The 23,848-nt window shown below is 39.8% G+C and overlaps 2 protein-coding genes and 1 long non-coding RNA gene across 4 annotated transcripts in view; 1 reads left to right on the top strand and 2 right to left on the bottom strand.

Annotated features, from left to right (window-relative positions):
- Nucleotides 1-11,611, bottom strand: part of FAM162A (family with sequence similarity 162 member A) — a 35,978-nt gene extending 24,367 nt beyond the window's left edge. Inside the window, exon 1 of the mRNA XM_069064915.1 lies at nucleotides 11,454-11,611. Coding sequence (XP_068921016.1) covers nucleotides 11,454-11,487 — 34 coding nt within the window. The 5' untranslated portion in view covers nucleotides 11,488-11,611. The remainder of the gene's footprint in view (nucleotides 1-11,453) is intronic.
- Nucleotides 1,680-11,443, bottom strand: LOC138143690 (uncharacterized). Its single transcript, XR_011163781.1, has 2 exons — nucleotides 8,499-11,443; nucleotides 1,680-2,478 (listed from the first exon to the last, which is right to left on the bottom strand). It is a non-coding gene; the product is annotated as an uncharacterized lncRNA (long non-coding RNA).
- A 1,276-nt stretch (nucleotides 11,612-12,887) lies between the features above and the next one.
- The window catches only part of MIX23 (mitochondrial matrix import factor 23), a 32,110-nt gene continuing 21,149 nt past the window's right edge, over nucleotides 12,888-23,848 (top strand). Inside the window, exons 1-2 of one of the 2 annotated variants that reach the window (XM_069064917.1) lie at nucleotides 12,901-13,044; nucleotides 23,721-23,822. In XM_069064917.1, the coding sequence (XP_068921018.1) occupies nucleotides 23,781-23,822 (42 nt within the window). In that variant the 5' untranslated portion in view covers nucleotides 12,901-13,044; nucleotides 23,721-23,780. Of the gene's footprint in view, nucleotides 13,045-23,720; nucleotides 23,823-23,848 lie in introns of both variants that reach the window. The other variant, XM_069064916.1, reaches the window with a different exon arrangement.

The following is a 23,848-nucleotide window of genomic DNA, read 5'->3' as shown; positions in this document are numbered from 1 at the left end:
AAAATTACCAAGGTCAAAGTCATGAGGCGTGACAAAGATCATGATACTGAAATACTGCTCAATCAATTCCCAGAGACTAGCTCAGCTCAACCCAGATGGCCAATTTGTGTCTTTGTTCTTCACCTGGATTTTAAATATCAGAGACTAAAAAACAAAACAGCTCTTCAAAGAACTTAAACCTACAGAATAAATTTAGAGAGAGCTAGAAAGGGTGGGGAAGACATCAAGAAAGTCTTAAAATAGGAGATGGCACCTGGGCTGGGCGTTAGAGGAAGTTAGGAATTCTATAATAAATAAGAAAGAATTTCAGATGTGGGACAGATGGAATATTATGTGTAAGGAATAACATCTAATAGTTGTTCTACTACAAAATGGAATAGTATTAGACTTGGCACCTATTTAAATCCTGCCTTAGACACTAAGGAATGTCTTCATGAAAGTCACTTAATCTGTCTCAGTTCTTTGAGTGTAAAAAGGGCAAAAAAAAAAAAACCCCAAACAAAATAAAACAAACCATTCATTGAGGATCAAATAGAGTATTTCTAAAGTACTATATAAATGCTAGCTATTACTATTCAAAATGAACCTCCACAGTTTTAACCTCATCTCACCATTTCTAGCCATGGTACTTCTTCAAAAGGAAGACATTATAATTACCAACCATATTCCTTCCTTATCAGTGGCTGTCCCATTAGCAACAAGAACATTAATTGTTCTACCTAGCAGCTTCTCTAACATCCAGAATTGAGTTTTAAAATTTTAAGCCCAATTTTTGCAAATTCAAAGTAATTTTATTGATTGCTTTTTTCCTTCAGGGTTTTGAAAAAAGTAAGGGGTCAAAGGAATTTGAATTTTGAACTCTCAGGCTTCAATTTCAATTAATGTCCTTTTTTCATACTGAACCAAGACTCACTACTTTTCCTACCACTCGAATTCAGTGGGGAGATGGATTGTTTATCTTCCCCAGATGAGGAAAAAAACTTTTAAAAAATGTCCAAACTCATTTGAAGAGTTGTCATTTCTAACTGTACTTTAAACTATAAGCTAGGAGATTTCTGGGGAAGAATATATAGAACTGAGGCACAGAGAGTGGTTTGTTCACATAGCTGGTAGTCTGAGAAAGGATTCAAACTCAGGGGCTCCTGCCTCCTAGTCCAGGCCACTATACCACTGAACGGTTTACAGTTAGTTACTAATACAGCACATTAGTGGCAGGTCAGGCAGGTCAAGACTCTTTCCGCTGTGAGTCAATGCTTGCCTGGAAGACTTGAACAACCAGTAGGAAGTACTGCAATCTGTTCAATTTGCCACAGAACTATAAAATATTTTTTCTAACCACATCTGTATTGGACCAGAAGTTGGAGAACTGAGGGCAGTGGGGATGAAGAAATGGCATAGGGCTAGATGAGTGTTTGTGGAGAGGTTAGTCACTCTTCTACATGAAAGAATTATTAAATAAACTTCCCTTCCTCCTATAGGTCTGCAATGAAAATTCTTCCTTGAAACTGACTGCAAGACCTCTGAGTCCTTGGATTTCTTTGGAAGAATGTGTTTAATTGGGTGAGACAGGGTTGTTTTCTGATTTTGCTTCACATGCTGGGGAGGGGGAGGTGAAGGGAAATCAGTGAGATGTGAGAGAGGTTCATTGCTGGTCTCAAGCAATTTTTTCTAAGTAGGGAGACTTTTAAAAATGTTTTATTAAATTATAAACAGTGAAAATCAATACAACTAAAGCTGGTTAGTAACTATTTACATTTAAATTAATTTCATTCACTAAAAACATAAATCATAAACGCATCATATTTATTCAAATTCATTTTAGAAAGCATAAAGCATTTCATTCATTAAGAGCATAAATCATTTTTCCTAGTCACTCCCTTTTGGATTCTTTAGCATTTTCATTCACTTTTCTTTCATATAGCTATAGTTTGTGGGTATTTGTATGCAGACTTTTGAAGAGGTTGAGAGGGCACAAAAATTACCAGATACATAATCGGAAGAAAACTGACTGGGAATCAAGAGATAAGTGTTCAATTCCCAGTCCTGCCATAAACCTTGACCATAGACAAGTCACTTAGTCTCTCTGGGTCTCAGTTTTTTCATCTGTAAAATGAGAGGTTGGATTAGTTGGTCTCTAAGGATCCTACTAACACTGGTGTTTTATGACTATGATAAATGTTGCTGCAGGCTAATGAGATTCAATTTTATCTTCTTGTCTAAGCAAAGGGAAGTCACCAGTCTTTTTATGTGATGAGATCTCTGCTATCAGGACTCTTGCTCTGGGTCCAGAAGTTGAAGGGGTCTTTTGAAGACAAGGGCTCTGAGGACAAGGAAATAGTCTTCTTGGAAAGCTTCAAGTCCTCATCCATCCACTTCAGGGTCTGACCCTACAGAGCTCTTGAGGCTCCTCCTCCTCATTCTCAACAGATTCTCTTTTGACATCTGGTTTTTCCAGCAGACACAGATATCCTAAATTTCCTGGATTGATGAAGAGAATAGATAATGAAGTCCCTGGAGAGCTGGGATTGTCCTAACTAGTCAGGATCTTTTATGGTCATAAAGGACAAGTGTTTAGAGAGTCAAGACCAACTTACTACCTAAACTGATCATGAAAAAAATGATTATCTAACAGTTTTATTTATTTAGCAATTCCTCCCTTAGAAGTCCTCCTTGATGTTCACAAACTAATATGATCAAGTCTTCCTTGCAGGACTGAAACCTTAACATTGGATCACCTTAAGTCTTACCTAGTTCTGTTGTATTATGTGACCCATTCTGATGAGACTATCATTGTGATAAGTGTCCTTCTGACATCAATCCCTACTAGCTTTACCCTACTACTGTGACGTGACTAGATTTATTGCCCACAACATGACCACTATTGCCTGAATGACCATGCCTTGCCTAGCACATTCCTATTATCAGGATCTGTGTTCTCATAACTGTGCTAACTTTTAGCCTGGATGAATCAAGATTCTGCTTACTTGTGTTTCATTATCATGACTTATACTAATATTATCCCACCTTGCCTATGACTATAAATCTGAATCACCACAAAAAAGGAATGACAAATTAAAACAGATTTCATAATTTTAGTAATAGCATATAGGATCAAATGGAGAGGTTATTACATCCCAGGTAGAAGATAAAAGCCTAAACTAGGTAGTAGTTGTGGGAATAAAAAGGGATGGAAGTTAATAAAATTGCAAAGAAAAAAATGGACAGAAGAGCTAGACTATGGGTTACTTTTGTGGGATAGCCTGGGAATGTAATTACTATTCATAATCTTTTCATGGGAAAATGCTTGCAGAATTCTAAAATTATGTATTTGAACCTTTGGAACACAGCCCATTTCTAAAAGTTGGGAACTCCTTGTACTGGAGAAAGTCTATTAATTAAAGAGATTTGATCCACAGAATCAAAATATGAGCCCAGATCACTATAAGGAAATCCTTTGTGGCTTCCTCACTAATGCTCAAGTTTAATTCCCACAGTGGCTGTTCCAAAAACTTCTCTTTTAAGCATTCACTCTCATTACTAATAAGATGATTACTGCAACTATATTACTATAACTTCACTAAGACACCAAGAAATCCAAGACCATTTGAGATTCCCATTCATATTTTTTCACCTAAACACAGCACTATCTTTTCATGTGTTCTTTCATCCTTCCCTCAGTAAATTTAGAGGAAGAAACATTTCTCCTTTGCTCTAAAAGATCTTTTCCATCCTTCTTTGGACTCACATCCCTTTTAAAAACCATACTAGAAGTCAATTCCACTTAGAGGTTGCCTCTTACTAAAAACTCCTTCCTTCTCCAACCTCCCCATCTCTTCCTAACCCTTCAGGCTTGAAAATTTGAATCATCTTTTTTCCTTCCCATGAAATATTCAATTAAAAAAAACTGGTAAGATTCTTCTTTCACAATGTCTTTAAGATTTCTCCCCCTTTGAGTATTTCGATGGATCCATTGCCCTGGTCTGAGCCCTTGTGACTTCATGTCTGAATTATTACAATATCCTGGCTGTCCATTTTTAGTCTCTTTCCATTCCAATTCATCTTGTACAAGGTCATCGGGTTAATATTTCAAATATATTTGTTACCACTTCTTCTGTTTAAAAACAACCCCCAAACTGCCAAACGGATTAAGTGAAAATTCTGTTTGGCGTTTAGGGACCTCCACCAACTAACTGGTCTTACACTAGTTGTACAACCCTGCTGCCTACTTAACCTAGGATTTGTTTTAGTTCCTCAGTCTCCTTTACCATTCTCCTCACACACTATATTCATACAAGCATTTGCTCATCCCCTTCACCCTAAGGCCTAGAACTGCTCTCCAATTTGACTTTTTCTTCAAAGACCTGACATTTCACTGCTGTAGATTCACTGTATCAGTAGATCTCTACCAATCAGTCAGTCAGCTAGGCATTTATGAAGCACCTATGTGCCAGGTACTTTGCTAAGTCCTGGAGACAGAAAGAAACACAGCACATGACAACGAAGTGCTCGTCCCTGTTTTTTTTGGCCTGCTCTACAGGGATCAGACTCTCTGAACTCAGATTTGACTGTAGGTCTTCCTGACTCTCTTTTATTTACTATGCCACCTTAGCTCCCTCTAGATGGCACAGAGTAGTTGTAGGGTAGTCCTTCAAATAATAGGTCTATTGCCAGGTCTTTATAGTTTGGCAGAACTTGCCAGTTTGTGCTCTGGTGGAATAGCTTTGAAAACTTCTATACCATTTCATTATTTCAAGACCCATATCAAATCCTAATCTCTTCCAAGAAGCTGTACCACATTAATCCTACTTTACAAAGATCTTCTTGCTTGAATGTGTATAGTACTTAGTAATTTCTACTATAATCTATCATTTGGTACAATGGAAAGTTAACAGGCACTGAAGCCAGAGGATCCCAAGTTCAAATCCTGCCTCTGATCATTATACCTTTATGGGCTTGGACAGGTCACTTAACCCTCCTGGAACACAGTTTCCTCATCTGTGAAATAAGAAGCCTGAGCTAGGTCAACACTGAGGTCCTTCTTGGCTCTAGGTGATGCTGATGAATATATTCTTTGGCAGTTTCATACACTCATTTTGCCCCCTAAATACTAACGGCTTTGACAAACCATTTCAGCTACAACGGCCTGAAGCAGGGTGATGAGGCATGATGGTAGAGAAGTGAAAAGAGGTTTAGTCCTGAGGTCAATCAGTCAACATTTATTAAGCACCTACAATTTAGCAGGCACGGGTGATAGGTGCTAAGAATTACAAAGCAATAAATCACTATTGATTAAGAGAAATACAAATCAAAACAACTCTCAGGTACCACATCTCACCAGTCAGATTGGCTAAGATGACAAAACAGAAAAATGACAAATGCTGGAGAGGATGTGGACAAATTGGAACATGATTGCATTGCTGATGGAGTTGTGAACTGATCCAGGCATTCTGGAAAGCAATCTGGAATTACGCCCAAAGGGCTATAAATAATTTCATACCCTTTGGCCTAGCAATACCACTTCTAGGGTTGTATCCCAAAGAGATCATAGAAGTGGGAAAAAGACCCATATGTACAAAAATATTTATAGCAGTTCTTTTTGTGGTAGCAAAGAATTGGAAATTAAGGGGGTGCCCATCAATTGGGGAATGGATGAATAAGTTGTGGTATATGCATGTTATGTATATAATAGTATATATAATATATACTATTGTGCAATAAGAAAGGAGGAGCAGATGGACTTCATATTTACCTGGAGAGGCTTATACAAACTGATGCTGAGTGAGAAGAGTAAAACCAGGAGAAATTTGTACTCAATTACAGACACAACGTATGTGTGACGACCAACTTTGATAAACTGGACTCTTCTCAGCAATCCAGAGTCCTAAGTCAAACCCAAAAGACTCATGACGGAGAGAGATGTTTACATCCAGAGAAAGAACTGAGATCGAACCCAGATTGCAGCAAACTACCTGCCCTTTTTCGTTTTCTTGTTTGGTTTCCTCTTTCCCATTCTTCATTCCATCTGTTACAATCCTTCTTTATAACCTGACTAATGCCTAATGTGAAAGTATTTGTAGATACTATACTTGATTGTATGCCACCATGGGGGGAGGAGCGGGGAGGGAGAGAAAATGTGAAACTCAAGGAATTGTGGTAATGAATCTTGTAAAGTAAAATTAAACAAATTAATAAAGACCAAAAAAAAAAAAAGGGAAAAAAAAGAATTACAAAGCAAGGCACAAAACAGTTGGTGAACTCCCAAAGAGCTCTGTCCAATGGAGGGGGGGGGGAGAAACAATTGCAAACAAATATTCATAGAGTAAATTGGAATTAATCAACAGAGGGAAGGACTTAATTTAAGGGGAGTGGGATAGAGAGGGGAGATGTAGGTTGGGAGAGGCTTCAGGGAGAAAGTGGGATTTTCACCAGGACTTGAAAGAAGCCAGGAGGCAAAGATGAGGAGGTTTCTTAAGGCAAATCAAACAAAAAAAGTAAGGAGAGCATATTATAATAGAGAGATTACTGGAACGAAAGCCTGGATTAGCTCTAGCCTTGCCTTGCTACTAACTAGCTATGTGAACCTGGGCAACCCATTACCTCTCTGGGCCAAGGTTTCTTAATCCGTAAATCAAGGGGCCTGCACGAGATCATTTTTAAGGTTCCTTCTGATTCTACTATCTAAAGCTGACAAAACTATTCTGTGATACAGAAATAACAGGTAATGTTTTGGACGGTGCTACCAAGTTGAAAAATGATAATCAGTGAGGTAATATTTCTGGTAAGTATCTTAAAGGCAAAGTACCTTATCTTTATATCTTCCCTAGAATTAGTCTATAGCACACATACAAAAGGTTAAATGTTTACTGAATACTAAGTGAATCCTTGAAAAAAGCTGTTTAATGTTTTGATTAATTTTGTAGAAAGATAGTAGTTTTATGTCCTTCGGTCAAGACAGCTGCATATCCTCCACTTCAACTTTAAAAGTATCAAATCCTGAAATTCAAGTGGACATCAGAGCTCTTTTGAAGACAGTAAATGAAAGGATAGGATATCTCCTGGAGGTCAATACATGTTTCAAGTTTTATGTTATCTGTAGTATTAGGATCATAGAGCTAAAGTAGGAAGGAATCTCAGAGGCCAGCTTCTTCAACCTCCCCATTTTACAGATGAAGAAACTGAGACCCAGGGAAGTAAATGATAATTGTTCAGCCTCACATAGCGAGCAAGCTTCATGGGCAGGATTTGGACTAGGTCCTCTGACTGGAAAGCTAGTACTACACTAAGATTTCTCCCATGAAAACCACCTTTGTAGCCATAGCATTCTGGTTAAGTGAGGTATTCCTCTAGTCTAGAGGTTAATAAACATACCACCAATGAGTACTACAACACTCCAGTGAGATCTAAATTATATTAAGATGTGATGGGGAAATATAAAATAAATAAAAGTACAATAAAACATAGATAACATTACATTCTAAAACAAGTCAATATGTAGTCAGTAAGGAAGGATCCTTATGCACAGTTTTGTGGCCCCATTTCTATTTAGGAAGACAGGATACACTGAAGACCCTGGTGCTGGGAAAGACTGAAGGCAAAAGGAAAAGAGGACAGCAGAGGATGAGATAGATATATAGTATCATCAAGACAATGCACATGAACTTGGACAGACATTGAGAAGTAGAAGAGGGTAGAGGGGCTTGGTGTGCTATGATCCATGGGGGTCACAGAGTCAGTCACAACTGAACAACAACAGGAGATCAAACGAAATCTACTGTAAAGCTGTTAGCATAGTGCTTGGTACATAGTATGGGCTATATAAATGCTAGCTATTATTATAAATAAATAGAAAATAAACTTGAGTAAATTTCTTGTGAGGGTTCTAGCAGCCAGTTACCTAATGGAGGAAGAAGAATCATTAAAGAGCTTAAGTAGATGACACCTGAACTGAGTTTTGAAGAAAATCATTGATTCCAGGAGTTAAAGGTAAAGATAGAATATTCCAGGTGGTAGGGGATGGACTGTCAGTGTATGAGCAAGTGCTGATTATGAGAAAAGGAGAAAGCCTCTCCTCCAAAATATAGTCCCTTGAGCAAAACTCAGGCAGCTCTCTGCCTCTGCAGTAAGATATTTCTCAGGCCTTAATTATTCTGAAATAATAAGCAAACAGCACTTTAAGGTTTGCAAAGCACTTCACAAATATTATCTCATTTAATAATCACAACTCTGTACTGTTACTATACCTATTTTACAGATGAGGTTAAGTGCCTTGACTATGGTCATACAAGGTACTAAGTTGTTTGAGGCAAGATTTGAACTTAGGTCTTCCTCTCTGCAGCACTTTATCCACTGAACTACCTACCTACTTCTGGGAGCCCTCAAGTGTTCCTTAAGTGATTCTTGGTAGACAAAAGTCAGGTCCTATTTCAGGTTCCCTGAATGTGGCTGTAAGATAGGCAACAGTTATACTTGTAACTAAAGCAATATTTTCTGATACTCACAAGTGAGTCCTGGAAAACTTGGTACTTAGTAATAGGTACTTCTTCCTTGACTAGATGACATGAATGCAGGAAAGATCTGTGACAGTCAAGATAAGAACTCCTGGTGTGTAAGTTTCCTTCATTGTCTGGCTGGCATTATGTCCTAGGGCATTGGAGCTGTGTGAGTTCTACACACAAGGAGGTTAACTGACTTGTCCCTGAAGTGACAAGTTACACAGGATTGGAAGCCAGATGTTCCTGGCGTTGTCATGGTTTTCTACCTGTCAATGATTAAGGTCGTTAGCACATTAAAATTACTTTTGCAGAAGTGCTTGCATTGTATGACCTGGAGTCAAGCTCACCTAACAACCAGGGATAGGGAATTGTATGTGGTTGTTTGGTGACCTGTAACAGTACTACAGCAGGAGAAAGGTGTAAAGGTGTAGTAGACAGTGGTTCAAAATGCCTGATGTACACTAATTAGCTACAAGCCTAAATTTCCGCATTTGAACTCTGGTCCTCCTGACTGTTCTATTCACTGTGCCATCTAGCTGCCCCCAGTTTCCTTATTTTCAAAATGGGAATAATACCAGGTTAAGTTTGTACCTCTTGATTAGGTTCAAATAAGAATGTATGCAAATCACTTACCCCCTTATGGGGCTACATAAATAACAGCTTTATTACTTTTGTATTAACTGAGGTTGCCAGGTAGATGTCAAAAAGGATATTTTAGAGTTCTTTACACAGTCTGCCATAAAATTTTTTTTACAGAAGTCATAACTGTTTATGGCTTTATCTCCACTGAACAAAAGGAAATGATTCTAAATTACTTAATAAGTTTGGTAGTACTCTCACTTTAATGGTTATTGCCAAACAGACTTGAGTTTAAGGGAGACTCTAGAATCCCTTCTAGAACTTAGCAGCTTCTTCAGGCAAGAGAATGACCCATTTAATAGTTTTAGTTTCTACATTTTTATATCTATTCTAAGAAATCAGAGTCCCTTTTCATTACTCTATCTTAATTAGTTTTAAACAATGCAACAATGATACTACTCCTTCCATTTAGAAAGCACTGACCAAATTATGTCATTACTGGGGTTTTTATTTTGAAATACATCATTTCTTTCCTAGCTTAATATAATTAAAGTATATTTTCTTCTCTCTCTGTTTACTCAGACCCACCCAAAAGGCCAATTACCTGAAGAATTAGTTAATTAGGCATTAGGACAAGAACAGTCGTATTTTGAAAGCCACTTACCAAATTTGTCACCAAAAAGCAGACACCCCTGACTTAGCTTTTCAGTTCTTTTTCATGAGACATAGTTTGGGGAATTCTGACATTTTCTTTTCCTTACTACCCCATAAAATCTTAGGGCAACTAGGTGGCCCAGTGAATAGAACAGTGGGCCTGGAATAAGGAAGACTCCTCTTCCTGTGTTCAAATCTGGACTCTGATACTTACTAGTTGTTCTGTGACCCTGGGCAAGTCACTCTACCCTGTTTGCTTTAGCTTCCTCATCTGTAAAATGAGGTGGAGAAGGAAATGGCAAACCACTCCTGTATCTTTGCCAAGAAAACCCCCAATCAAATGCAGGGATCAATTCCCTCTACAACATCCCTGACAAGTGGAACTTTTGATGGAACAATGTTAGTGATAGCTCACTAATGTTTGAGACTTCTAATTTAAAATGAACAAAAACATGCCTGACCATGGTTTCTACTCATTAATTTGAGTTCTATACTCTAGACTCACACATAATAACAATAGAATTCATATAGCATATTAAGCACACTTTACAAATTATTATCTCATTTGAGATTTACAACAACCCTGCATATTCTCGAGTAAGCATGTGCCTTGCCATCCTAGCCACTGCTGTACTTATTTTAATGAAGGTATCATTTCTTTACAAACCAAAATCTTTTTTAAAAATTATGAAAGCACTTTTCAGTTTGGATGGAAAAAGATGGCAATATAAAAGAAACTAAGCTTGTAGACAAAGATTCTTATAGATTTAGCCCCCAAGAAAATATGCAATAATTGTTCTTTCCTCTTTTGGTTAAGACCTGTGATTTCATATTTGTAAGGAGCTCCCCAGCAAGGAATTTCCTACAGGTGTAGATCAACAACTGCTCTACAATTTATAATCCTAGGGCACTGAGAGAGGTTAGGTGATTTGTCCAGGGTCACACAGCCAGTATGTGGCAGGGATAAGACTTGAATCTAAGTCTTCTTGATTGGGAGGCTGGCCACTGTGTTGAGCTACCTAACAACAATATGCAATAATTTCAATGTGAAAAAAGAAGCAAAACCGTTGAAGTCCAAAAATGCCAAGAGGCAGATCTAATTCAAGCACAGGGTCCCCATTTCACAAGAGCATCAGCCCAAGCGCACAGATGAGGTGACGCAGGGTCACACTGCCAGGACCTGGCAGAACCAGACTCAGCCCCTGGATTCCTGAATTCAAGTCATTCAGTCAAGAGAGAAAAGGAAGGGAAGGAAGGAAAAGAAAGAAATAAAAGATTTATTGAGGCTTTTTGTTTTCCTATCAGTCATTTCTGGATAGGTCGCCTCTCCTCCCACTCCCATCCCCCTTAAAAAAGCCTTCACGGATAACACGGTAAGAGTCAAGTAGAAATAAACGATTAGGTGACCTCCTCGAACGGTATGTACTATTCTGTCCCCGTAGCCCCTCACCGCTTAACAGAGGCAGAATGATGGCAGGTTACACCACCTGCCCAACCGTGCAGCTGCATCCCGGGATCCAACACGTGCAGGGGGACGCTCGGGGTGGGGGCAGGGACCAGGCGCCAGGCCGAGGGGACCCCGGAGAAGGTGGGTGGCCTCGGGGGGCCCTCTGCCCTGGAGCTCCTTTCCCCTCCCCTCTGAGGCGGAGCGGCGGAGGGCCGGCTCCGGGGGTGGGGGTGGGAGTTTACTCGTCTGCCCTCCTTCCCAGCCACCACCCCGGATCTCACCCGCTGCCAGGCACAGGCCACGGAAGCTCCCCATAGCCGCCACCGAGTGCACGTCCTTCCACTACGCGGGACGGCCGAGCTAGCAGTGAGACGGGCAGCTCCGTCGGGGCTCAAAGTCATCAAGGACCCAGTGACGTAGCGCCCGAGCTGCCCGCGCCACCGCCGGCGCGCCACCCCACTTCACCCACGTGGTCCCCTAGGGGGGCAGGGGAGGGGAGCGACTGAGTCCCTGGGTTGGTAATGCTGCTCCTCTGTGGCACGTAGCCTATGTCGTTGGCTCTGACTTGTACTTAGTGCCAGAGGATCATTAAAAAAGATGTGATTTTTGTTGCTGTTGTAAAATTGCCCTCTTATCCACACAATACCTTTTTTTTTTTTTTTTAAGAAATGGATCATATAAAAGATTTCCTGCAATTTCAGTATGGCATCCTGAAAGTCTGAATACCTTGGTTCTGGTCTCTTGTCTCCAGTTTATTCTATCTATATATCTTGTTAGTACATAGTTTTTGCATATTGTCTCCCTCCTTAGACTTTGAGCTCCTTGAGGGCAAGGACTGCCTTTTACCTTTATTTGTGCCCTTAATACAGTTCCTGCCACAGAGTGGGCACATAGTGGGGTTTGACTGCTCTTCAAGCATTGGTTTGTATGACTTTGAGCAATCAAAAAAAAAAAAAAAACCCAACCAAAAAACGTTCTGCACATAGTCAGGGATCCCAAAGGAGTAATCACTCATTCCTTGAATTTATTTGTATCAACGCTGCTAAAGAGAACAATTCACATTTACAGGAAACTTCAAGGTTTACCTAGACTGCTTCTCACATTTATTAAGTGCTTCCTATGTGCCAGGCACCGTGCTGTTAGTGATGCAAAGAAAGGAGAAAAGATAGTCCCTGCTCTCAGGGTTGAATGAAGACATTCAGGTGGAAAGTATCAGAGTGGAAGAAGGCTGATGTTTCATCTGGATTAGATGCTCGCGTCCTTTCCAACTTTAAGATTATATTTTTATGAGTCCTGTGGATGGCCCATTGAGTCCCATTATTAAGGGAATAACCCATGCATTAAACCCTAAAGTGGTCTATCCTAGCATTGTTGCATAGGAGAGTGGAGAAGATCCAACGGCATACTTTACATGTTTTGTATAATATACAATGATATTTATTCCCAGTTTTTTTTAAAGGAGTCAAATAACTTTTTGTTTCTGTCACTTTGAAAACTTATTTCTCTCAGTAGTCCAGTAACCAAACCCTTCGTTCCTCACTCCCTCCCACTGCCAGCGGTCCTTGATCAAAGTCATGGCCGTCAGGAGGTGAACAGTTAAGTGGATCAAGGGTGAAGGTAGACAGAATTAGGAGGATAAAAGAGAGAATGGAAGGGCCAGGAAGTAGAAGCCGAGGAAAAAGGAGTCTACAAAAATGAAAGATGCCTTTCCCGGGTTGAGCCTTTCTGCCCCGACCCCAGGTTATTTCTGTTCAGGCTTTGCCTCGGACAGCCTCGCTCCTCCGTGATTGGCCTCCGCCGGGGTCCTCGCGCCTGTCCAATATGTCGGCGCCCACTGTAGGTGTGAATTGTGAGGAGATCGCTGAGTTCCAGGTGAGGGTCCCCTTTGCGCCAAGTGCACCCCAACTCCCCGGGCTCGAGGGTCCCGTATTCCCGCTTGGGCCAGAGGAGCGAGCCGGTTTTGCTCGGGCGGAGGAGCGGAGCTAGAGGCCCCTTCCCCAGGGCCCGTGGAGGTCACGGAGGGGCGAGGACGCTACCCGCGGGAAGCTCGAGAGCAGCTCCAGGGGTGAGGGAGGGTGGGATCTCCTTCCTCGAGGCCTCGGTCCCAGTTTTCCGCGAGCTTCTCTCGGCTTGAGGCCGGGAACACGGGGAGGCAGGAGCAGCCGGTGGTTCTAGGCTCCTGCGGGGAATCATGCTTCGGGAGGTTCCATCCCCCAGGCGTGATAGTCTCGGACCCAGAGCGAAATGAAATGTGGGTACCTCGTAGAACCCAGCCTGGTGTCGTCTCCCTCCCCCCAAACCCCCCCCCAGACCCCCACCCCCCCCCCCCCCCAACCTGACTAGTGAGAGAGGAGTTGGACTGCAAGTGATGAGAGGAGAGACATATAGGAGAGAGGGAGAGAAGAGACCTACAGACCCAAAATGAGTGTGTGCGAGTGTAGACACGTGCTTGTGGGGTGCAGGTTGCCTAGTGTCTTGTCTCCTTGTCTTCCTGTCTCCCCCTCTTCCCCGCTGTCCCTCTCTTCTCTCCTTCCCTCCCTTCTGTCGTGCCAGTTTGGGTGTGTGTGCGTCTGTGTGTCTGAGTGTGTGTGTGTGTGTATACACGTACCAATTGGGGGGTGGAGCAGGGTGTTTGTTTGGTACCCATTAGTAACTCGCTTGCACTTCCCCCCCACCCCCCACTTCCCTCTTCTCTCTCCAACTCTCTTTTCCTTCCCCTCCCACTTGGGGGTCCGGGGGTTGTCTTTGAGGATGTTACTAGTTTGGCCATAGGTGTGTGTGACTTCAGGTGCTCACTGCTAAAAGTTAAACTTGCTAAAGTTAAACTGCTAAAGTTAAAACGTGCAGTTCAGGTGGAACAGAAAATTAAATTTTGGATCCTTCCGCGAGAATTTTTATGAAGTTTGCTTTTACAATCCAAAGGGATGAATGCTTGGGAGGGAAAACCTACTTCAGAAACGACACTGGAGCCCCACCAATGAATGCCTTTTGTCCCACTAGAGAAAAAAGTTGAAATGAACAGAAAAGGAAAAAAAAAAACCCACCTGTAAGATTAAATCCCACACGGTCTCAGACACTACTCTAGCCGTGTGACTTTGGGCAAGTCAACCCCAATTGCCCTCCAAAAAGCAAAAAAAAAGATTAAATCCCACAGCATGATCTAGATAACTCAGGCATTATGAAGGAATTTTGAAATACACTGCAGTGTATCCAATTAATATATAAAATTTTTATAAAATATAGTTGCTGTTTTTTTAAACTCAGCATGTATTCTAATCATGGCATAGTTTTCATAACCATGTGCACTTTTGGGGGGGGAGGTGGGTATTTTAAAATCTTTTACTCCACACACAATGAAATTAACATTTTCCCTTTGTATGTAAACCTCAAAAGATAGTGCATGAGATTTAAGAGTAATCTGGCTTGCTAAAAAAAATTGCATATTGGGTCCAAATTTAGATATCCACTACATGAAATATTAGTGTCTTATATCTTATACAATATTACAAGTGGATTTGGCCTTGAAGGCCATTTGGGCAACTCCTGTTTTGCCGATCAGACTCCTAAGGCCTTTCACTAGAGGCAGAAGCAGCAGGGTGACACCCAGTCTGGAGTCAGGAAGGGCCTGAGTTCAAATTCATCAAGTGCCTGGCATATAGTATCTACTTAATAAATGCTTATTCCATTAATACATCTTAAGAAGATATCACTGATCCAGTTTCAGTAAGACATGTACTTGCAGTGATTATTCTACCAAAATAAGATTTGATATTTTACACATGTGATTTCACTGGTTTAGGGAATTTTCAAGTGAGGAAATTCCATCAGTCAATACATGCAGGTAACCGTTCTGCAATTTATAGCCTTAGAGAGTTGCTCAAGGGACACTTGATAAGCCTAAGTGATTGGCAGTCATACAGCCTTTATGTGTTGGAGAGAGAACTTTGAAACCTGGTTTTCCTAGTTAAGGCAAACTATCCACAGTGTATACATTTAGTATACAGGTGGAAATGATCTTTGCAGGGCATTTTTACAGATTATATGCCACTATTTGTTTTCCTAAATCATCCAAAATATACATGTTTTACTCTCCTTTACCAGTGTTTTCTCAGCCATGAACATTATCTTAAAACTGTTCCTCATGTGAGCATAATCTGACAGAGTGAGAAAGATATCTTCATCTGATTCAGCCTTCCTTATGTTATAGGTGAGGAAACCAGGGCCCTGAGAGGTGAAATGCTTTGATCAAGGTCACACTGCTATTTAGTGGCAGAACTAATACTAGACCCAGGTCACTTGACTGCCAGGCCCCTGACATTTCTGCTATGTTATCAGAGCAACCTTCTGACAATAGCAATGTCTCAATCTGTACTCTGAGAACACCACCTCTCTATCAGGAGGTGGGCAACATGTTTCATCATGAATCCTTTAGAATCATGATTGATCAGAGCTCCCAAGTCTTTAAAAGTTTTTTGTCCTAATATTGTTTTTGTAAATTGTTTTCTTGGTTCTTCTCACCACAACTGCATCAGTTTGTACAAGTTCTCCCAGAGTTTGTCTGAAACTTCATAGTTTCTTTCAGCACAGTAGTATTCCATCATAGTTATACACCATAACTTGTTCACTTTCCAGTTGATGGACACTCTCTGTTTCTAATTCTTTGCCAGCATAAAAAGACCTATAAATATTTTGCAGATAGTGATGCAGTGAGGTAGACAGGTGTATTTGAGGCAAACAGAGCAAACAAGATGCAGGATGTGAGATAAGAAGCTGAATGGGATCAGCCCAAAAAGAGATCAAAGAAGACTATGCATTGAAGTCCCCCCCCCCCCCCATTTACCTGTGATTTCACAAAGCGTTGCCAATTAACTTGACAACTCTTCCCCCTCACCTTTCCTATTTTCTTGGTTTATCTGTAATGGACTAGGTGACATTCTGAAGTAGTCCTCCCCTTTTATTGCTTATCTGTATGATAAAGGCACTTCCATATTACCTGATCTCCCCCCCTATTCTTTATCCCCCCAAAACCATATTTAAATCAAGACCCCTAACCTGACTAATTGCTTTGTTTGTTTCTCTGTTGGGAGAACTGGGCCCACCTGGATGAGTCATCCCAATTAAATGCCTTTAACTTGGAGACTGAGTGAGTTCCTTCAGGACAATGGGACCCACCCGTCTATTCCTCATCATTTCAGGTGGCACCCAAACATTCTTGGGGTGCACCCTGAACTTAGGAGTCCTTTTCCTCTTTTTTGATCTCTGGGAATTTTGCTCGGTCAAATGACAGGCTCAGTTTAAAAGTTTTGGGACATAATTCTAAATCACTTTCCAGAATGGCTGAACCAGTTCAATGTGCTGCTCTTTGTATAAGAAAATAGTATTACTAACTTACCTTCTGTCCTTATAAGTAATAGGTCTGTTTACCCTTTCATATACTCTCTCGTGATATACATTTAGATTTGAATTGTCATTAAGCTAGGAGTACTGCCTGTTCTTTTTACAAATTGCTTTTCTTTGTAAAGTTGACTGACACATTCCGAGCAAACTTGTAGCTTTTCTATATCCAAATCAGCCAGGTTTCTGTAGTACAGACATTTGAGTGATCTTAAGCCAGAGGTTCTCTCCTGCTTTCCAAAACTCTAGGTTCATGAAAAGTGTTCCTTTTCTGTAGGAGCCTGGAATCTGAGATCTGGAAGGGACTCCAGTGTCACTTAGTCCAATTTACACTATTACTACGTTCCTTCGACTTCTACAGGAAGAACCCCTGTGATAGGGTACTTAGTAGGGAAGGTCTAAAACTACCTACTGGGCATAAAGTGCTATGGATGCAGCAATTAAAAATAAATTAGTTCTTGCAAGCAAAGAGTTTATATTCTATGATTTGGGATGTCCTTTTATTACAGATTTTTTTTAAAAGTTAATTTTTTAAAAAATTTATGAAATTGTTCCATTTTATGAGCAATATGAATGACACTATTGTTTTTCATCGATTTTTAAAAATTCATTCAAGACATGAAAAAACATAGAAAGGAAGGACAGTATTCTCATTATGAACTTGAGAAGTCTGACTTCATCTCCTACAGCCTTGGTTTCCTCATTCATTAAGGGGATTGGATTAGATAATCTCTTAATTTCCCTTCCAGTGCTATAATTTTGGAGCTTTGTTTAAATACAATTCTTTAGGATTACTACAATCTCTTTATACTTCTTTGTCCTGTATTCCAATGTGGTAGAGTAGAAATAACTGAATTTGGAGTCAGAAGACATGAGTTTGAATCCTGGCTCCTAGAATGACTTTGGGCAAATCACTTTTATCTCTTTGGGCCTCAGTTTTCTCATCTGTAAAGTGATGGTTCTCGACTAGATGGTCTCTAAATCTTAGATCCCCTCAATATCTCTCTTTTAATCCAGTCTCAGAAGAAGAGATGGTCTTTCTAGTTAAGGCCAACTTTTCTACTTGTGCCCTTGATTTTATCTTGGAGTGGAGCTCATCCCTCTTAGTCTTCAATCTGTATCCACTTAGTCTGTGTCCTGCTTTCTAAGCATTACTTTTCCATTCCCTTTAGAAAACATTCCATCTCCCATTCCCATGCTCTTTCACAGGTCTTCCCCATTCTTATAAAATTCTTTCTCTTCACCTCTTAGACTGTGACTCCATTCAAGATTCATTTAAGTTCCATCTCCTGCAAAACATCTTTCTTGATTATCACCAGTTTTTAGGGATTGCCTCACAATTACTTTGTGTTTACTTTGTATTTACTTATCTGTGTGCATTTTGTTTCCCTCTAGACAGCATAAGGTTTTTGAGAACAGGAATTGTTTTCATTTTTGTATTCCCAACCTCTAGCACCTATAGTAGGTACTCATAAGCAATTGTTGAATTGAATTGAATCTTTTCTATAACATAAGAGGGATAAATTTACATTATAATAAAGTAGTTCTGACATACTGTGTTGATGACATAGTATTCAGTTTACTTCATTGCCATAGTATTCTTGCTAATAATTTTATTTCTACAATGTTTTGGTTATTCATAAAATATCATTTCCATAAAATGTTATCAATTGAAGTATCATTACCAAGATTTGGATGTTTTGTAGATAAGAAAAATAAAGTAAAACAAAAAGACAGCGACTAAACTATCTTTCTAGTTAGGGCCTTCCTTAGTATGGAAACTCTGAGAGGTAAGTGAGGAAAGATTTAAGATAACCCTAAGGTTCAGTTTGAGTTCCTACTGTGTGCATAGAACTAATGGCAAAGCCTCATCCACTCTCAGACAAATGCAAATTCCCAGATATACAGATACCTTCATTTTAACAAGAATCTTGGAATTTTAGAGTCAAAGGTAGTGATTTGAAAATCATCTAATCCAGCTCTCTAATTTTCTAGATGAGGAGACTGAAGCCTAAAAAAGTTGCCTTGCCCAAGCTCATAAAGTTTATATCTGAGAGTGCTATGTTCTGACTTCCTTTCCGCTTATCTTTCCACTACACTTTCTACACATGTATCCTTAAAGATAGAGCACATAATAATTAGCTATATCACAAATCCATAAGGAAACATTTTCTGCATACTAATTTATGTTCTCTCTTTGTTCCATATATACTGTTGCTGGAAAGGAGGTAAAAATATCTAAATACATGTAATTTGTACAAAGAGATTTGAAAGTATCAAGACTGAACTTAGGCACACGTGGAAGGTAGGGGAATTGGGGTTCCCATCTTTCCTTTTTTATACCCCTCAATTCCTGCCTTAACCAATGGACCTTTGCTATCAAACAAAAAATGGAGAGAATATCATTTATATTTTGGTGTAAATCCTTTAAAGCCCAAATCAAATGCTACCTTCTACTTCTCTGAAGGTTTTTTTTTAATCTCTTGCCAATAATGATCTTCCTCCCTCAGATCTTATAGAACAGTATCTTGAAACTACTTAATGTGCTTGTGTTTTTGTATTTTTTTCCCATTATACTAAAAGGTCCCTGAGGAAAAGGATCATGTTATCTAACTACTGCCTCCCTTCCAGAACCTAGCCATCATTTACTGCAGTTGCTCTTAATAAATACCCTTTTCGTTGAAAGGTTCAGGAGAGTTGTAAATAAAATTATGCCTGATGAGAAAAATATCATTACCGGCTGGGGTGGGATGCTTGATGGAAGAGGTAGTGCACTTTGAGTTGATCTTTAAAAGAGGGATGAAGACATTTGGGAGAGGGTGGGAGGGGAAACATTTGAAACAGCATCAACAGAGGTTGTTGTTTGTGCTTCCTTCTCAAAAAGGACAGATAACATCGCGAGGGTGATGTCTTGACTTGAGATGAATTGAATTTAAGTGAGGAAGAGCTTGCAAAAGGTTGTCAGTCTCATTCTCTCCTCCAGAGTCATCGAAGTCCAGTGGCAAAGACAAAACTCAAGATGACTGGTGATGACCCAGAATGCAATGGGTGACTTTGGCCTTTCCAAATTAAGGTTTTTCACAGGTCTCTTTTTTTTTTTTTTTGAGGCAATATCCATTCAGTGACTAAGGGCTAGGTAAGAATTGAGACAAAGGATGGCTCAATTTACCTTCACCTACCTGATTGATTTTTGTGATAAAGAAAGGTAATCAAGTAGGAAAGCATTCACAGGGTATGCCTAGCAGTCTGCTATGTTTGGACTGTAGTATACATGGAAGATAAAATGACTATTTGTAAAGTTATAAGAATGGCAGATTGTGGAGGGTTCTGAATGTCAGGTAAGAAATTTGAGATTTACTAGTTTAGACAATTAGAAATCAGTGTATGGAATAATACTGAAGAATAATAACACGACCAGATACAAGGATGTCATATGTGGAACATAAGTGTGTCTTCAAATATGCTTCCTAAAGATACAAGGAAGATAAGCATAAAGAAAGGGTTGGAGGAAGAAAAGGGAAGCAGAAAGTCCTGTCAGGAAACTATTGCTACAGTTCAGTATGGTAGTAATAAGAGCCTGTACTAGGGTGGTGGCCATAAAGCTTGAAGGGGCAGAGAAGAAAGCTGCCACAAAGGCATAACTAATATAGCTTTAGAACTGATAGGATGAGCAAGTGGAGGAGAAGGGTGAGTCAGAAATAACACCAAAGTTTCAAACCAGGGTGACTGGGTGAATGGTGGTACCCATGGTGAAAACAGGAAAGTCAGAAAGAAGAATGAATTTAAGGGGAATATAATGGGCTCGGTTTGAGGCAGCATTAAGCTATGGAGTAGAGGTATAAAGGATATGATGCAGCATATGATTGGACATACAGATCTGGAGTTGCTTTGGTTTTTGTGTCTAAAGCTATGGGAGAAAGAAGCAAACCACACGTACGTATGTATTAAAATTCTGTCTGGTTCCTCTATCTCAAGATAGAAGTTCCTTCTGCTTTTAAATCATCCCTCTAAGCTTTTAGAAATTTCTTTTAAAAAAGTTTCTCTTTAAACACCCAAATGAAAGCTTTTAGTAGCTGTTAAAAGTGTCACATCAGTTCTTCATGGTCTTATATATACCGATTTTTAAAGGATAATTTCCATAAGTTATTTTTGTAAATTTCTCATAATATTATTTCATTAAATACAAATACATTAGTACTTTCAATTTACTATAAACTCCTTATTTTTACAAATGTAGAAGCTATGACAAAGATAGTGTGAATGACATTCACAAGATGGCAAAACTAGCATTTAGCAGTCAAACCCATGTTATATGATTGCAGATCTAGCACACTTCATTGAATTATGCTGCCTAGGATTTAGAAGTTTGTAACATGCAAGTCAGGTGTTTTTTATGCCTCTATTGTTCGAGCAGTTCTGGGACATAAAATGAGGAAAGGCCTACAATAATAATCCAAAACCTTAAAACAGTATCCATCTATTACATAGTTCATGTGGACCTCCATAGTCTTTCCTATTGAGGTGTCCTTCTGAATTTATCTACTTTCTATGTTATCTGGTTTGATATATATGAAATCAGTTATTATTTTCTTCTTTCCCTTTTTAATTTAGAGTCCTTTAGATGAAATTTATAATACTCTGGGCAGATTTTTACTAGTTCTGTGTAGATATATTCTATCTCTGGTGAAGAGGTCTTCATTCCTATATTTTAAGCTGAGATCCAGAAATCCAAATAGAAACAGAATTTCAAAGTTGGAAGGGTTGCTTAGTGGCTCTCTGGTTCAACACATCTAATCCCCAAACAAGAATTCCTTCTTTAGTATGCCTGACAAGTGGGCACCCTGCAGACCTCCAGTGAGAGGGAAACCACTGCCTCTCATGGTAGTCCATTCCACTTGGGAAGCTTTTTAACCCTAAATTTGCCTTTTTGCAACTTCTAACCTTTACTCCTGCTTCTGCCTTCTGAGGACAAAGCAGAGCAGTCCTTCAATGTGATAGCCCTTCAGATACTTGAAAATAGCAATCATGACTCCCTTCTCCAGGCTTAATACCCTAATCCTCATATTTCATGAACTAGAGGCTCTTTATTGTTCTGATTGTCCTCTAGATGCTTTCCAGCTTATCAGTGTCCTTCAAAAAATGCTTCCAGAACTGAATACAATACTCCAGATGTCAGACTAAGGCTTATGTTTATCTTAATACAAGCCAGGGAGGCATTAGCTTTCTTGCCTGCCATTTTTTACTTGTATTCAACTTATGATATACTTCTACTCATATTTTTCTCAAATGAACTATCTAGCTAAGCCCTCACTACGTGTAAGAATTCACATTGATCTCTGTTAAATACACACACCCATACACAAACATAGACATACATGTAAGTTGAGTCAATATGGCCCAGTATTTTAACCTTTCAAGATATTTTTGTGTCTTGATTCTTTAATTCAGTGGTTTAGCTATCCCTTCCAGCGTTGGGGCCTTCTGTAGTTCTGTGAAGCATATAATGTGTTCCTTTAACTAAATAATTGATTAAAATACTAAATAAGATTGGATCAAGCACAGGTCCCTGGAAAATTCTGTTGAAGAACTGCCAGGTTAAAATGGAAGTGTTAATGACTGTCCTTTGGGTCTGACTGCACAACCAGCTCCAAATTTGTCTAATTGTACGCTTTTCTAGTTCAGACCTCTCTCTAGTTTTTACAAGACTAGAATGCAATTCTCAAATAAATGTTTGCTAAAACCTAGGTAAATTATATCTATAGCATTCCCTCAATCTATCAGTTTTGTAACCCTATTTAAAAAAGAAAAATCATATTAATCATCTGGCACTCTCTGTTCTTGATGAAGTCAGTGCTGCATCTTTGCAATTTTTTTTTTAACTTTAAAGTCCTATATAAACGTTAGGTTTTGATTTCATCAGTATAGGGAGTTCCTGGTGAGGGTCTTGCTCTATCAATGTATATCAGCCACTTCTCTGCAACTTGTCTTATAGAATTGTCTGGGACACTTATGTGTGGCTAAGGTAGGAATTTAATTCAGGTCTTCCTGCCTCAGTCCAGCTCTGATTCTTTGTAATTGCTGCTACTGTTTTGTAGCTCCTCACTAGCTGTCCCTGTAGAGTGCTGGACCGGGAGTCAGGAAGGTGTGATTTCACACCTGGCCTCAGACACTCATTAGTGGACAAGTCACTTTACCCTGTTTGCCTAAGGTCTTCATGTGTAAAGCAGTTGGAGAAGAAAGTGGCCAACCATTCCAGTCTCTTAGGTCATTTCATGGCCTAAATGAGGTCATGAAGAGCTAGCCAGGACTGAAACTACTAAACAACCACAGCAACATCTGTCCCATTAGTCATAGTTAGAAACTTTCCAAGAACTGAGTGAATCAAGATACATTTTTTGAGTTCTTATGCCAGGCACTGGATTGAACTCTGAGGATACATACCAAGAAAAGCAAGCACAGTTCCTGCCCTTTAAGATTCATGCAGAATAACTGGAAGGTAGCCATGAAGGGGCAGACTCTACCAGAATATCTGGGAGAGCAGGAAAGGCTTCCTAGAGAAGGTCTTGAAGGAAGCCATGAATTCTAAAAGGTGAGACTTAGGAGGTGGGGCATTTTGTGTGAGGAATAGCACATAGGCCAGTGTGGCTGGGTCATAGAGTATATAGTAGGGACTGAGTTGTAGGAAGGCCAGAAATCTAGGAAGGGACCAGATTGTGAGGGGCTTTAAATACCAGAGGACTTTATATTTGATCCTGAAGGGAATAGAGAGCCCCTGGAATTGTTGGATTGTCCGTTCAATTTAACTTAAGGTGGATATACTTTGTAGACTCCCTTCTGCCTTTTTTGAAAGTTCAGGCATTTGTTTTCCTCTAATCTTGTGATACCTCTACCATTATCCAAAGTTTTTCAAAGGTCCCTGACAGGGTCTTGGAGGAAAAGGAGCAAGCATTTATTAAGCACTTAGTATGTTCCCAGCGCTGTGCTAAGCACTGTTAACAAATATTGTCTCTTTAGATCCCTGAGAGGTAGATGCTGTTATGATTCCCCATTTTAGATTTGAGGAAAATGAGCCAGAAGCTAAATGACTTGTTCAGGGTCACACATCTAATAAGTGTCTGAAGCTAGATTTGAACTCAGGTCTTCTTGACTTCCAGGCCCAGTCCTCTATCCACTGAGCTATCTGCGTGTCTAATGGGTAGCTTAGCAACTGTCCAATGGTTCTTTCAATGCCTGAGGACACAGTTCATCTGGGACAGGTAATGTGAACTCATCAAGAAAAGCT

The sequence above is a fragment of the Petaurus breviceps genome, unplaced genomic scaffold, assembly GCF_028583685.1.
Source record: "Petaurus breviceps papuanus isolate PSGF00001 unplaced genomic scaffold, PetGlider_PUasm1.0 90654, whole genome shotgun sequence".
Lineage (NCBI taxonomy): Eukaryota > Metazoa > Chordata > Mammalia > Diprotodontia > Petauridae > Petaurus > Petaurus breviceps.
The sequence above is the reverse complement of the archived record's forward strand: the minus strand, read 5'-3'. Positions and strand labels throughout refer to the sequence as shown.